Source organism: Chaetodon auriga, chromosome 2 (genome assembly GCF_051107435.1).
Source record: "Chaetodon auriga isolate fChaAug3 chromosome 2, fChaAug3.hap1, whole genome shotgun sequence".
NCBI lineage: Eukaryota > Metazoa > Chordata > Actinopteri > Chaetodontiformes > Chaetodontidae > Chaetodon > Chaetodon auriga.
Window position 1 is genome coordinate 2,402,489 of NC_135075.1, and position 17,114 is coordinate 2,419,602.

At 39.9% G+C, this 17,114-nt stretch overlaps 1 protein-coding gene across 2 annotated transcripts in view; it reads left to right on the plus strand.

Moving 5' to 3' along the window:
- The window catches only part of LOC143332315 (receptor-type tyrosine-protein phosphatase gamma-like), a 433,828-nt gene that overhangs the window by 339,228 nt on the left and 77,486 nt on the right, over nt 1–17,114 (plus strand). For both annotated transcript variants that reach the window (XM_076749645.1, XM_076749655.1), the window contains exon 7: nt 5,302–5,459. In XM_076749645.1, the coding sequence (XP_076605760.1) occupies nt 5,302–5,459 (158 nt within the window). The remainder of the gene's footprint in view (nt 1–5,301; nt 5,460–17,114) is intronic.

The window sequence follows — 17,114 nt, forward strand, 5'->3', positions numbered from 1 at the left end:
AGTCTCATATGGGTCATTTGGATACCATGTGGGTTTGAGGATTTGTTGCACTGTCCTTAAGCTAAATGCACCATTGAATGTAATGGGCTAGTGGAGGACCCAATTGCAGTGCCGGCCAATTTACAGGGAAGACAGGGAAACAGACAACCGGGGTAACAATGTGCCGTACCGAGCAGAGAGCCGGCTCAGAGGGAGTTCGTGTGAGGAGAGCAGATCGAACGCAGAAAACACTGACAGATTTCAGCGTGGTCGAAACCACTCTCGGAGGAGGAATATGCTCTTTGAAACCACCGAGGCGGTAAGATCTGCACACCCGCAGACACAGGGCTTGGACGGAAGGAGTAGTCAGGAACAGGCGAGGTCGGACACCGGAGATCAGTCTGGAAAAGAACGCTGGAGAGTCTGGCATGACGCAAAGACAATCTGGCAACTGGGAAGAATGACAGCGTGGCTTAAATACCCTCCTGATGACTCTAATAGGCTAGGTGTGCAGATAGGCAGGTATGGGGCGTGGCTGAAGAGCCGCAGCACAGGTAAGTGCTATGCTGGACTGTGACAATTGAATATCCAAAACCCATAGATGGTCACTGCACAAGCTGCATCACCATGCTAAATCTTCATGCTTTTCCTCCTTCAGGTGCTGTATGTTTGCATGTGATGTAGACCATATAAGATCGACAAACTTTGTCTCATGTTTATGTGGCATGCACACACGTACGAGTGGGGTCGGGTACAATTAAATTAAATTTATAAACAATCCAACAGAGCCAGACAACACCACCCTGGGAATTTCGCCCAAGGAAGTAGTTATTTGTGGTACCAACACAAGGCACTCAGGCTCGTTCTACTTGAGGCAAGAGACGTGGTTCTGGGTAAAATACAAAATACTTTATTACAAATGTTCCATAAAAATACCATGCATACAGGGAGGTGAGACTGAGAGCAGAGAGACAGGTTGACATGCGCTGTACATACCGTCAGGCTGCGTCAGACCACATGTGGGAGAGGAGAGGAGAGCCTTACATTCAGCTGGCTGCGGTGGCAAACCGCGGCCGCCAATAAGCCACATGCATCGGAACAGGGATTCCCCCGTGAGCTGTTATGTCAGCACGGTGTCTGACAATCCGACGTGTGAAACCAAACATAGCGACCGATATAACAATTTGCAGAATCAGGCGAAATCAGGTACAAAAGCAACTACTACAGCTACTGCCACCTTACCTGCACCAGCAACGGTGGGAAGGAAGAAGTGAGGCAACCAGGAAGTGGGCAGGCCTCAGTGCCAAAGAGTGAGAGGGTGACAAGATGGGCACTGCCTCCCTATATAGAGTGGCCTCAGGTGCTGATTGGCTAATGCGCTGAGGGGAGAGCAAGGCGGCACCCTCACGTGCCATGAGAGCAGGGATGATGCATCTCATCCTGCTACATTTAGATGCTCCTGAGTTTTGTGTTTGAAGCAATGTTCCAAAGTGTGTGAGGACTGATTCATATGCACCAATCTTGAAAAAGGTCTGTCCCTGTCATCGTTCATTCACACCCCACTTACTACCACCCTGTCGTCGACACCCCTTCTCCTGTCTCGGACTGTTCCCCAGCTCGCTCTGTCATGTGGATTCGAAACAGAAAATACATCTCTGACTTGGTTGGGAAAGTAGTGGGAGACAAATCTTGTCAGTAGGAGAGCAAAGAGTGAGAGGAGGAAGGAGGAGCTAGCGGAAGAGGTGGGAGTAGAGGAGGGGGAGACATGCAGTTCAATCTGTTGTCAATAGAGACATACATCTCTCCCTCGCAATCCTTGTTAAGTGACACACCCTACTGCACACACCAACCCAGTGTCCCAGACACTCATACACACTTCCTCCCCGTTTATTTCCATTGCTGTCATCCTTCCTCCTCATGGATACGATTCAGTGGATTGAATACCTTCTCCTCTTCCCTTTCCTCTCAGCTCTCAATCATAATTCCTCTCCCCTTTGTTGCTGGTTGCATAATTTGCATAACTCCTCCTTCCCCATCTTTCCATTTGTTTCAAAATTCACTTCATTCCTCTGACTTCTTCTCTCCTGTAGTTTCAGGACACTTCCTCCATTTCCTCCTGTCTTCATGGGCAAAGCTTTTTTTCATGTTTTGAAGCAGATGACTGATGAGGTGTTGATGATGAAAATGATGAAACATTTACATTTAAATTTAATCCATTTTCTAACATGACAGGATATTCAAGAATTACTGCACTACATATATTCTTAAAACTGCCACTGATATTCAGTCTTAAGTGTGACCATCTTGCAACATGATTCAAGTTGTACCAGGTAACGCACATATTCACAGAGGTAATGTTTTGAATGTGTAGGAGCTTATTATTAAGACACAATGTAAGGTCCAACCAGGAAATAAATGCCATGTCTTTTGAGCTAAAAAAGTCAGATAAACTCACTGTACACTACCCGCTCAGGACCAAAGTCAAAGTCAGCAACTATCTGGTTAATACAGTGGAACATTTAGCAGCTAAAAGCCACATTTAAAAGAAAAAAAAAATCACAAACAAACAAAAACATGCTAAAACAAGAATAAATAGTGGACTTAATTTGACAGTTGGACAGAAACATGACTCCAGGTGTATAAAAAATATTGCACAATGTTGCTTTGTGTCTTTTGGATGTGTAAATAGGCGACTATTTGCTTACATATTGTCAGATGCGTGGGCAAAAATATCACTGAATGCAGATTTAAAGATGATATCCCACCACCAACCACACCTGATACGTAAATGTCTTTTTGGGCAAATAGGATTACTTGTTGCATCTCAACTTCTTCAGCTAATGCTAAAGACAAAAAGAAAAAAAAGAAAAAAAAAACAAAACTCCAACACAACATTGCCCTGATAGAAAACCATAAAAGGGGAAAAAAAACTGAGCGAGGAACAACATGAAATTTCATACGCAATGCTTTTGAAATGGATACCCTCTCTTGGAAAGTAAATTATTGACATATAGATAGCACATCAAATTTACAGCACGGCCCGCACCTGAAGGAAAATCAGCACAGAGAAGCAATTGAGCAAGAGTGTGTGACACCAGAGTTCAGCACAAATACCTACCAAAACATGGAGTTTTAAGGTCTGTCCTGTTTGTTATCCACACATTGCCCCACTGAAACTTTGAAAGTAATGGTTACAAGACTGCTCTCAGTTCTGTCGGTGACTGTTATTTTTAGAGGGCAGTTTGACTCTAACAGTGTTATCTTCACATGCTGGGAACTTCTATTTATTACATATGGCTTAAATCCATAGGTATGTTATATGTATGTTTTACGCTTATGCCCATTGCCACTAAATATGACCACTAGATTAGTAGCTAGCTTCAGTGAGCTGCACAGAAGCACAAGTTGTGAGGTACGAGAATGGCAGATGTGGGGAAGGCAGGGGTCTCTACTTGGACAATAAACATGCACATAAACTGCACTGGAATGCGTGTCTGTAATAGTTCTGTGGTTATCTGTGAAAATGTTTGAGCTGACTATTTTAAGTCTCAATGTCTGGGACTTAAATGCCAATATTTAAAAGGTTAATATCAATGATGTGCTGGGCCAGGCTGATATAGTTAATGCTAGAATCTCACCTAAAACAAATGGATGTTCCTAGGATGCAACACAAATAATACACAGTGGGCTCGTCCTCTGGCAATGGATCTAAATCTATTGCTGTCTATATTCCTTAAGGCTCTGTTGAAAATGGCACATTCATGCAGATGGCAACAAAAGATTTCATCTGTGACCACATATGTCAAACCTGATATGAACCTGATAAAAGATTAGGAACCTTCGGATAGAAGAATTAGAGGAAAATGGTTTATATGTGGAAAAGAGTCTGCCAGTGTACAGGAGCTAAAAACCACACTGAGTAAAATGTTAGGAGAGATATCCTCATGCCCTGACAGGATTCCACCCAAAGTACTTCTGCAATTTTGGGACATCCTTGGCCCAATAATTTTGAGCTCATTTCTGACTGCTATAAAGAAGGGTGCTTTCCATGCTTGCTTACTTCCTTACTGCAGATAGAAGCATCCACACAATTACACATACCGGGGCCACAGTATACTGGGTGGTTGTGGTTCAGGAGGTAGAGTGGTTGTCCACCTGTCGGAGGGTTGGTGGTTAGATCCTTGGCCTTGGCAGTCCACATGCTGAAGTATCCTTGGGCAAGACAATGAACACCAAAACTGCCGTGCCATCGATGCTGTGCCATTGGTGTGTGAGTGGATAATGTTCGTAATGAGCAGGTGGCTTCGCTGCCATATGAATGTGTGCGCAAACAGGTGAATGCAGACTTGAGTTGTAAAAGCACTTTGAGTGGTCTGCGGACTAGAAAAGAGTAATACAAACACAGTCCATTTACCACGTCTCATGTTGTTACTTGATGTTGAAAATGCATTTGACAAGCTCAAGTGGCAGTATTTTTGACACTGGCAGCATTAAGTACTACGAAGATTTCAGCTCGCTAACGAGTTTATTAAAATTGTTCTGTATGGTAAATGCAAGATATTGTCTGCACTCTTTCCCTCTTTCTAGTGGGCCTTGATTATTTACTTTTAGCACGATACTCACAGATGCAGTGCATTGACACACTGAAAGAATTTTCAGGTCATTGCTCACTCTGTTACCAATATTCAGTGCTGAGGCTTTTTTTATTGCCAACTGTAGAACACAAACTAACATCTTTCCTCAGGTCAGTGGTAGTTCAATGCCAGCCACTTAGAGAAAATAAATTGACAGTTGACAGTTAGACTGTGAATATGTTTGTTAGATTAATTATTTTCTTTGAAATGCCCATTTCTTGGGGGATCTGCATTACTCTCACTAAAAAAGTAAAAAAAAAAAAAAAAAAAAAAAGTAAACAGTCTACCTTTCTTGAAGACACCTTTATCATTTCATTCAGCCTTCCGTCCTCCCAACAGACCACAGTGTGTTTCATATCAGTGATGATTTTTGTTTGGTGAGCACATGTAGTGAGTAATTGTGCTTGGAGGTGTGATGTTGCAGCATTGATTGTATTGTGTATGCCATCCAACATCAAGAGGAGTATAACTATAGGTGTTTGGTTTAAGTATGTCTGTCAATAGGAGGGCATTGAATGAAGAAGGCGCAATGCAAATTAAATCAATAGCTAAACCTAAAGGCTGTGAAGCACTGGCACTTGGATTTGCTCCAGACAGCCTGATCACCATTGTTTACAGTGAAATAAAGAATGTTGTCTAGATCATGTTGTATTGATCTGAACACTTTGTCCTGCCTTCTTTCATATAGAAAAAGAGACTGTCCTGGAGCCATTTGTGCTGAAGGATCTGCTGCCATCCTCACTGGGAAGTTACTATCGCTACACCGGCTCTCTGACTACTCCTCCATGTAGCAAGGTTGTGGAGTGGATCATCTTCAGCAGGCCTATCTATCTCTCCTATAAACAGGTGAGAAACACACACATATATAATATAAAAAACAGGTTGAGAATATTGCACTTATTCTTTGAAATTATGTACAGTCATTCTGATCAAGGATGAGGTGCAGGTATTCTTTTGGTATATAGGTGAAGAAAAGCTTTGTGAACATAATTTCATCAGCATATACAGCTTACTGTATATTTGATCAGAGATTGTGCTGATCATGATTTGCTTGCAAATTGGATAGAATATACACATTAATATCAGGAGCTTTGTACAAAAAAAAATATTTATGTAGAGCATAGGTTGCACAGACCAAAAATTATTAAAGTTTTAGAAACATGGTTGAGTAGAAAAAGTGCAGATGCTGAAAACAAATGATGGCGATGAATGATGTGCTATATAGAGCTGATACATGCATTTGGTGCGGTTGTGTGGCTACATATGTTTCATCAAACTTTGCTTATTTAACCTCACAAATATTCAGAACACCTTGTCTTCTTTTTTTTTTCATTTTCATGCATTAATTCTGCATGAAAATAAACATGTTTGCAATACACATCCTCAGCTGCACCTGCCCAATCTTCTAGTTTTTCACTGTATTAATGAAGGTCATAATTTACGTGACTTTAACAAAAATTGGTTAGATTGGTCCTCCTGCAAAAATATAACCATATTACTAGAAATCTTTTCTAATCTGAATATAACCCAACTAATTAATGAACCCACAACGCACGACAGTCACCCCCACTTCCCAGTCTTTGCTGGGAAGAGGGGGTGGAGCAGAAAACCTCAGGCAGGTGGCCTGGGAGCTGGACAGTGGCAAAGCAGGAAACCTCAGGTGGGTAGCCTGGGGGCAGAACAGATACATGGTGCTGCTCAGGAGATTAGCCAGATGCCAGAATTCATGGGCTTAACTGCTTGGGAGTTCTGGCAGGAGTCCAGGGCTGAAGGCAGAATCCCTCTGGAGGTTTAGGCAGAGGCCAGTGGCAAAGGCAAGACCACCCCTGGAAGCCAGCTCCATGGCTGGAGATCAGACAGGAAGCTAGCCCACTCAGGAATAGGACATGGCTGGAGGACAGGAAGCCGGTGGCTAGCTGACTCAGGGGCTGGAGCTGACAGGAGACTAGCAGGCTGGTGGCTAGCAGGTCAAGGTGCAGAATGGAAGCTAGCACACTGTGGGTTAGATGGCTGGGAATTGGGGGACTGACACTAGCTGGGAACCTGACAGGGAGGTAACTAAAAAATAAAATTCTCTCTATATATAGCTAAGAAATTATTATACATTGTAAATTCTAATTTAGTTTATTTGATTTTCTATTCAACAATTCCGCCATGCCTGGAGCTTCCAAGAACCAGAACTTGAAATAGATGGCTTGGTGAAAGGAAGTTATGGCCCAGAGCTTATCCTTAAAGTCCATATTACTACTCAAACAAAAGGAAACATAATCCACAGTGGACCTCATCTCCCCTCCTATAAAATAATTTCATTCTTCCATTAAGTAACCACATCCATGATCAGTTTCTGTACTGGCAGACTTAACAGTCTCTGCTTGGTGATCAGCACAGCTGAAGCAGTTGAGCTGTGGTGAAATAACACTACATGCCTCACTTGACCAAGCAGACAGCTGTTGCAGCCTAAGTTCAAACCTGCTAGTGGGGACAGTCTGGCATCTCTCACTGCAACATCCATATTTCATGCATTGTCTGTAACAACAGACAATACTTAATAGTCTGATGACCTGTCCTCAGAGTGTCATAAAGTTTGTCACTTATGGAGCAATCAGTCTTTGTAAAAATGAATTACTATCTTGAAATCCCACTTTATATGAAACCCTTGTGATTGCCTAAGTTATAGTGTGAAGCCATCTATAGTTTCTCACTTGACAACTAGTTCAATAAGCTCATGACTTAACATTGGTACTGTATCTAAGGTTGTGAGTTTGAGCTCTGGGTGATACAGAATGGACATGCTAATGCATACTGATGTGTGGATAGGAAATACATGGTTTCAACGGTATTTTTTAAAGTTTTAAATAATAACTGTCTGAGCAGCTTTTCCATGTATGAAAATAAACAAAACTTTGCACACATCCAGTCTTGTGCCAAACTTTTTCATTTGGTGTTTGTTGGTGTTACAACAACTGTCTAAAGTTGCATCATTTGCACCAAAATATTGGCCCAATGAGGAGAAATGTATAGATGCTTGAGAATTATGAAGTCCATCACTCTGTTTTCTTAAAGACTGTAAAATCAATTAAACCTACTCCCACCCTTTTTTGCTCAATTGACATCAAACTTGCTACACTGCATCTCCAGGCTGTCCTTCACAAATGATCCAGCCAGATTTTTGAATTCTCAAATATTGAGCCCACAGTGCATCAAAATGTTTTACTGCAACCAGAACCATAAACAGCTACTGCACATTCTTGTTAAATAAATCTCAAATACTAAAAATGTTTGGTTTCTCTCATGGCAGGTAGCTCAAACAGATTATGACTTTGTCTGTCTGTGAGTTTAAGACTGAAGTGACGTAGGTTGAACCTTTTATACCTACTCATGTATTGTGCTGTGTGAATTACAAACACATTACTTCAGGATCTGTAGAAAAAGCCTTTAGCTCTCATCTTTCTTGCTACAGTCTAAAGAGCACTTGGCAGACTTATTCCCTAATGAAACGAAATTAGTTTGCTCAAGAGCAACAGCGGAGCAAGCTAAATGTGGACAAAGTATTGGCTTCACCACCTTGAAGAGCAGGTGGAGACATTAATAAGATTTATGAGATGGAGGAAGAATGATGAAGAATGCATCTCAGACAGGAAGTCCAGAAATCCGAAGACAGAGGTGATCTATAACCAACCTCTTAAAACCAGCAACCATCGTAGTACCTGAACATCCAGTGAAAACTCCCACACAGTCATAACCAGGCGCACACAAACAAGTCAGTTAGGGATGTTACTAACACATATTTTAAGTATTAATTAATATGTCAATTTTGTATTTTTGTTTATATTTTGTTTAACACAAAACCTTAATGCCCATACTTTCCCAAAGCCTACATGGATGTCTTCAGATTGTATATTTTGTACAAACGGTTCAAAAGCCCAAAGAGATTCTGCTTATATTTGATATGAAAAAGAGAAGTTACATCTTCACTTGAGAGAAGACCTAGCCAGTTAATGTTTAGTTTATTTAAGAGAATTAGTCTTTCATACAAACTGACTCATTTTCTGTCCTGACTAAAACTAAATTGTACTGAGGTCATTCCAGTCTCAAGTCAAATTTGCAAGAAAAGCAATTTTTGATTACTGTCTATTTCTGTTCTTATACAGGAACAAGAGTTTGTGTTGTTGTACACTTCTGATTGTTTATAATGCAGCTCTTACTATTGTCTACCTGCATCTTGTGCGTGTCTCGGTTATTCAGTATGTGGTCTTTGTGGCTGCCAAGACAAAAAAAAAAAAAAAAAAAAAAGTCATTATTTTTGGGCTGTCTAGACTTTGCAAGTTTTAAAAATCTTAAGGTCTGCTCCCAGCCTTACCGAAAATAACAGAATGACTCACATCAATACAGTGCTTGACATCAGTCCTCTGCTGCACACTGTTGAGAACGTGGAAGTTTTTCTCACCTTCAGACCTATCAAAAAAAAAAAAAAAAAAAAACCCTCCTCCTTGCCAGACTTCAGTCAATTATAAGACACATCTCAAGAATAATCATACATTCAGAATCCAGTTAAACTCTATTCACTAACTAGCATTTTTAGCAACAAAGGAAGATTATGGGAAATAGAGCCTTAATTTCAGGAAAAAAAAAAAAGAAAAAAAAAAGACACTTGCATTGCCAGTGGTGCTAGTGGGACAGAGGTTGCCAGTTCTTTCAGTCATGATTCTCTGAGTTTGTAAACATAATAGCTTAAATACTTTGACAATAACTGCAATCGACTGGTGACCGGTTCAGGGTGTACCCCGCCTCTTGCCCATTGATAGGCTCCAGCCCCCCTGCAACCCCGAAAGGGATAGTCGGTATAGAAGATAGAAGATTTTGACAGTAACATATTTCAAATTTACTGCATGCTTCTAAAGCACTTCTTTCATTCTTTTCCAGCTATGTGGCCATGACAGGTTTTCATTTAGCTTTTAAACTTTCATTTATTCCATCTGCTTTCATATCTCCATAGCAGAAAAAATGAATGAACTCACACTTTTTCTATGTATGTTTTGTTCGACTCCCTGATGCCAACCCCTGCTGTAGTTACTTGTCCCTGCAAAGTAATATTCAAACTATGTAAACTCCATATACAATTATAACAGTTTCATTTTACCTCTTCAGTGAACATGCTTCTTTCTTCCCTCTTATTTTCAAAATGACGCTGATTGGTTCTGTACGGAAGTTTGGAAACAAAAGGTGTCTCCTGTCTTGTTGGTAGTTAGGCTCTAAAGAAAATGGAAAGTGCTCCCGTTGTCTTTGTGACTATGGCACCAACAATAATACCACTTGGAAATGCAAGGAAGAGCTACATTATGGTCAGTTAGGTAAAAGACATATGATTTATACTTTAGACTTTAGACTTTAGACTGCTTCTTTGTTGATCCCAATCTGGGAAATTGTTTTGTTGCAATGAACAAAAAACATACAGATGACCATAGAACATATACAAGAATTTAAAAAAGTAAACAAAAAAGTGACAAAAAAAAATATATATATATATATATATATACAGAAAAAGCAACAGTGAATACAAAATAAAACAAAATTTAAATGTAAATATACTGTAAATGTAAATAAATGTTGTGCAATATTGCAGTAATGTAAATAAATGTTGTGCTACACATATGTTATTTATTCAGTTCTACCCAAGGAAGTTAGACCTTTTTCTTTCCCTTAACTAAACTCCACTTATCTCCAATAATCCAGGAAAACCTACATACTAACAGAGCGATGCAACTGCGCAGTCTTTATTTCCTATTATGCCTTCCCTCGGCAAATTAATTCAGCAACGACTAGAAGGTTTGGTTAAAAATGCACCAAAGAAGGGTGAGGCCTGTTTTGTTCATTTGAAGTCACAAAAAAGGGTAACAGAACTGGCATTGGATCAGATCCTGTGCAAGGAGCACTGTGAATCAGGTGGTGTCAACGACCCCACAGTCAGTTATAAATGAAGAAGCCCTCAAGATGACAGGCAAAATGCCATAATACTGACATGTAATTAAATATGTAATTACATTTTTGAGGCGAAATCCAGCTTAACAGAATGGCAGCTGTACACGTGTTGCCTGAGAGTCTGCATCTGTTTAAAGGCTAAAGACAGGGAACAAATGTCTCCTGTGCACATAACACAGATGATATGAAAGCTATGCTGTATAACACTACACATGCTTTTGGAGGATTCATTTTCTGCAGATTAAAGACAAAATCAACAAAGAGTCAACAAATGAGCAAGCGACGGGCATTGTTCATCCTTCCAGTTATCTAGCTTTTGATTCCTGGCCATTAGCCAGTCTCTCTCAACATGTGCAAATGCTTTTTGAAGTCCTTTAGTTCCCCTCTTTTTTTTTTTTTTTTTTTTTTTTTTTTTGTTGGTGTGTAACTCTCCAGAGAAAACATCATGGAGAAAGATAAAAGGAGGATGCTAGAAAGAGAATTAACACTAATGGTGACTCTAGTTATTGTCTCTCTCTGCTTCTTTGTATTTTATTTCTCTCCCCTCTTTCTACTACTGTTTTGTTTTGGATCATAGTTGAAGTTGGTCCGCAGGAGTGACAGAGGTTGCTTTGGGCCTGCTTTTAGAGTGGATCGATGCACAGGCTCTTACACAACAACTCACCTAAAATGCCTTCCTTTCAAACAGCCATGTGGGCTTGCCACACTTGTATTCGTGCACTTGACGTGTGTGTTTATGTGTGTATGGGAGAGAGAAAAAATGTGTCTCAGATGTTACCAACCTAAGATGGCTTATGCCACGCTGGTCTCACATCACAGTCACTCTAAAAATGAGCTGCTAACAGGGAAGTACTGTTGAGATCAGTAGCAATTCCAAGTGGGACATGTGAGAATTTTTTTTTTTTTAGGATTTCCATCTGGCATTGTGTGCAAGTGCGCCAACATTTCCAGAAAGCAGATAAGATACAGCCATATGGGTTTCTTTTTCTCCTTGAAGTCTTTCATAAGATTTAGTACTGATTATAAAATACCTCAGTAAGCAGTGATCTGGTGATATGCATGTTTATATATATTTACACATCGCAAATAAATCTGGTCTTGGATACATTTAACTGTTGTTTCAACAACAGCTTACTGATTATACAGCTTATGATTATATTTCAATGTGAGGCGGGTCTTAATTACACATTGATCTAGTCACTGAAATGCTGTTGGATCACTGGACATCAGCCTAATAGGGGTGTACACAAAATCCACTGTTCAGTATGTTCCTTGCTTTTGAGAGTTCAATATATGTTTTAGTTCATCGGGTAAAACAAAAGAAATGCAGAAAAGAACTATTTTTGTCATCAGTCACCATTCTGATTGTAAAGATTACAATACTTAAACGCTGCCATGTAGTCAGCAAGATGCTCAACCTGCATATTCTGGAATACGATGGAAATGGACACATTTAAAAATTGTCCATTCACCCTTGTCTGCATGAGTTCAGTTTCTCAGTTCATGTTTAAGGCAAACACTACTGTGTTTGAAAAGCTTACAGGTTAGGGGTGTATGAAACTTGAACTTGAACAACAAAAGCTGACCTCAGTTTTAGTCTTTTCTTCTGGGTAAAAGTTGTTTAGACTGGATACAGTAGAAGAACAAGTTAAATGTAGAACTGCCACACAACTTTCAGAAGATAAAATATGGGAAAGATTACCTCCAGTCTTCTATTTTACAATTAAGAAGACTCAAAACTATGGTTACATTAATGATAAAATTAGGAGTCATAAAATAATTGTGGATAATATCACATTAAAGTTAATGTAACATTATCTGTCCAAGCTAGCTTGCTAATAAAAAGAAGAGTAAAGAAAGCTAAACACTCGTTTGACTGTAGCCATTAACTAGAAGTAAAAAAAAAAAAAAAAAAAAAAGTTTATCTTTACTAAAAGTTTTCACTCGGATGAGCAGATGTAAGCTTTTGCAAGTCTTTTAGCACAGAGCTGGGAAGAATAATTCTTTTATTAATCCCCCTGAGGGGAAATTTGTGTTTACATTCTGAATTAGTACTTTATTACACACACACACACACACACACACACACAGGTACACAGAGAAACCTAATCAACATGCTATTGATATGTAGAGATGTGTGACCACAGTGTGACGGCCTGAGCAGTTACAGATTAGGTGCCTTGCTCGAGGACACCTCCACATTTTTCGGTGGAGATGAAGCGGCACCTCTCCACCTACTAGTCCAAATCAGTAGTAGTAGAGTAGTCCATGCAGGACTCAAACCAGCTACCCTCTAGTCCCCAAGCCAAGCCCCTATAGACTGAGCTACTGCCACCCCACAAAATAACAAATAATCACAAGATAATAAGTGGAATAGGAAAAGTTTCACCTTAGTTGTAATAAATGAAAATGACCTTTGAGTTTGACCATCATCAGTTATCAGTCATTATGTGCTGAGCCTCCTGACCTCAGTGGCCTGTCATTCTCAATCATACAGTACCACTCAGAAGAGAGAAGGGGTCAGTTTATTGGAATGTAACCTAACTTTTGGGTGGAAACAAATGACAACACTGAGTAAGCTCAACACTATAGTGAAAATGTAATACTGTTCCACAGTCATCAACCCCTTGTGCAGATTTCAAAGAGTAGTCTGTGACTCCAGTTTACCATGTTGTCAACTGAATGCCTTATTTATTGCCTTTAAAAGTAAAAAGCATCTTAACCAGTGGTATCTGTGGAGAAAAACATTATGTCCCTGTTTCTCAAATAGATTGCCTATAATCTGTTTATATTGTCAAAGGAAATTTGCTCTGCTAATTTCTGCTGTGACCAAGCCTGTATGCTCTGATGGTCTAGTGATTTCAACTCAGACTGGAGGCTAATGTGGATGTGGAGTTACAACATGACTTGCTGTGAGGCAGCACTGTGGTTGTTATGCCAGTATCATCTGCATTTGATCCAAAAGTGTAGGAAGAGCTGACGGCTCTCTGCCTCATGCACTACTGCAGTCCATTGTGTAAGAAGAAACACAGATTGGAGGCAGGCTATAAATAGTGAGCATTTACACACAGACACACAAAAATAATGTCTGCAGTGTCAGTCGACAAACACAGTTCAGCACACACAGTAAAGCTATACAGTGGTGAGCATTCTCAGAAAATATGCTCTTAATCTGTCATGCACACACATTTAGAGACACTGATTAAACTGTTTGGTTTAGCAATCATTTTAGGACATTGCACAGACATTACTTACTGTAACTTACAGTCATTAATGCAGAACTTTGTCCAGCCTTAAAGCTGCACTAGTTAATATACTAATGATAACAAAAGCTCAAACTACTGTGTGTATGATGACAGGTGTTCACCTCAGCTCCAGAGTGATTTGGAGGCTTTCTTAGACTTATATGATCATGTTTCCTGAGTTGATTAGGGTGGACCTTTGGAATAGAGAGAGAGAGAGAGAGAGAGAGAGAGAGAGAGAGAGAGAGAGAGAGAGAGAGAGAGAGAGAGAGACAGATAGATTTCCTGGTGCCCCTTTGACTATGGGAAATTTTCAGAAATACAGAAAATGTTTTTGGAAGTCAAGGACTTTATCTGAAGTCCACAAGAATGGCACTGGGCTGTAGGCAGTGTTGATGTAATGGCCATAGTTTGAATTGCAGATAATGTGATGCACACTTGCCCAAACAGACTTTTGCATGCTTAATAATTACAAAAGAATGGCTGAAAAACAATAAATACATTTCTCTGAGCGTCACATATTTTTATGTTTGTGTATGCAGGAAAACAGCAGGAAATGATCCAACACAGCCAAGAACAACTTTAATTAAAAAAAAAACAAAAACAGACGCCTAAGGAGACTTGAAAAACTTTTTTTGGCGTATACGCCCAGTGAGCTACTTTCATTGAAAGGAGTGCCATCTCAGAAAGTATCCAGCTCTCTTGATACATTGATGTTTAAGCTGCATTGGAACCACAGCAATTTAGGCCCAGGAACCAAACCAAAATATAAATCAGCAGCTCACAAGAAAGGTACTCTTAGTAAGTGTGGTAAACCTAACGCAAAGGAGTAAGTTAAAGAGCTGTGCATGGATCTGTTTATTCTTTCATCGTACAATGTTACCTCCATCCTCAGTCTTTGTCCAGCCTATCCTGAGGGTTTACTATGGCTCGGTAAACATTGGAGCCAGAACAGGGCTTTTTCTTATTAATCCTTTGCTTTGACGCCCAGATTTGACTTTCATCATCTCAGAAAGTCACCCCTAAAGCTGGTCACCAAAGCTGGCAGGCTGACGTTTAATGGCGGTTTTACATTTGTTTTGCAGCAGCTTGGGGGGTTTGGGATTTGGGTTTGCTGCAATTACATTCTGCTCATGAAAGAACACTGGCTGACTTCCTCATCTGCTATTGTTTTTCCCTCACAAAAGGTGGGGCCTAAGGATGGGGATTCTCACTTTATCCATGAATCACACTTTGTGCCAGACCAAGATATCTCAGTACCTACAGTCCACATGTTGTACATTTGTTAAGGATATTTACGGTCCCCAAGTTATTCTGAACAGTGATTGAATCAGAGTAAAAAGCTTCCACTACACTAAACTCTGTAGCTGCTGAGAGAAGTGCCTAATGGATTAAAAGTGTCATTTCAATCTAAATTCATAAATGCTCTGTCAAGAAATATTGAAATCTAATGGACAGATTGAAACATTTGCAGCCTTAGGTTCTCAAGATGTATACAGATCAAATTCCAAACAAATTTTGCACTTGCAAAATTGATCACTGAAGGGTTTGAGCAGTCCTGCATTGGTTCTCTACATATACCAAATTTTCCAAATGCTCAGATATCAGCTATTTACCAGGTAGCAATAAATACACCAGCTATGTTTGTGGAGGACGTGAACCACATGATTAGCGTTAAATTTTTGTTCAACTTAAAGCATTTTCCACCATAAAGTCTGTTTTTTCCTCTATTTATGCCACAGAAAATGAATCTGCATGTGTTCAAATCCACATTTGAACACAATGTTCACATTTCTTTTATCTTCTAGTATTTTGTGCAGTCGTATTGCCTCAAAAAATGGCTTTTTCAGACACAGTCAGTCTGAATGTACCTTTAGAATAACAGTTTCATATATATATTAGATTTTGTTTGTTTGTTTCAGTTCTCTGGTTTGGTTTGTGTTTCATTCCTTTATGGTAGGTTGTGTGGTTAACTGTTGGAGGAGCTTTGTTCACAACAATGGTTACAGTTGGTTGGCAGAGAGGACAGTCAATTCTTGGGTTCAATTTACCATAATAAGTCAAGGACAAATCCTTAAATATTTATACCCAGACTTAGTTTGCTGTGGTTTAGTTGATGTTTTTTTTTCTTTTTCTTGTTTTTTTCAGAGCACCTGATTATCATACTGCACACACAGAGTCACAGGGAGAATTTGTTCTCAGACATCCCCTCACTGAGACATGTACCTTCATTAAACTAAATCTTCTCTCAGTACCCCCTCCCACTGTCCAACACTCCCTTGCACACAAGCTGTTTGTCTGTGTGGATTGCTTCCAAACACATTGTACAGAGTATCCATCTGCCAACACAGGCAGAAAGATGACACTTCAATCACACAGTGCAAATGCATGTCTGGTCGCACATCTTGCCACCCAGCACGCATTTGACAAATGGCAGCATGCAAAAAGAGGCCAACTTCAACATCAACCAAAAGCAGTGCAAAATGTTCACAGCTTGATAGCATGGAAGTGAAATTCAGATTTAAAAAACTTTGGAAACAGTGTCACTGTGTCAGATACTAAATTTCATCAATCAATGTAGTATATGAACGTCACTTCTTTATGTCGGCTCAGTATGTATACAGGTAGTATCTATTCAGCCTTAAATTCGCTTATTGAAGTCACATCCATCTTTCCAGAGATACTTCCTAGTTTCCCAAACCCAATCAAGTATTCAGCCAAATCTAGCTAGGTGTAACTGAGTGTTCTTCCGAAGGAGGGCCAGGAGCTTTGGCTCAGCTTTGGCCCATACATTGTTACACCTTTTTCTCAGGGGTTTTAGAGACTGCATAGTTGCACCAATTGTGTCAGACAACCAAGCCCTTTTAGTAGCACTTGAAGTGACTTTGGGCCACAGTTGGCTGCCATAATCAGACCAGTAGTCTTTGGATATTCCTGATTCATCATTCATCAAGTGTCTGGCATGAGTTTGGCAACTAGATTGGCAACAAGATTTACCAGATCTAGACCCAGGATTTTGTGGCTTCCTTTATGTGCAGTTTATGCAAATATGCATGACATCATTTATTGTAACTCATTATTTCAATGTGTTCATCAAAACACTGAGTATCTCAAGGACTTTGCCAAATCCAACACTACATGTGTAGTGTCGTTTGGAGTGTGTCTGTGGTTACTTCATGCCGGACACACAAAACACAGCCTGAAAGACCGACTGGCAGGACATGAATATGCAATTAGAACTCCAAAACCATAATTATCCCCTGTGAAAGCACTTCAGAGA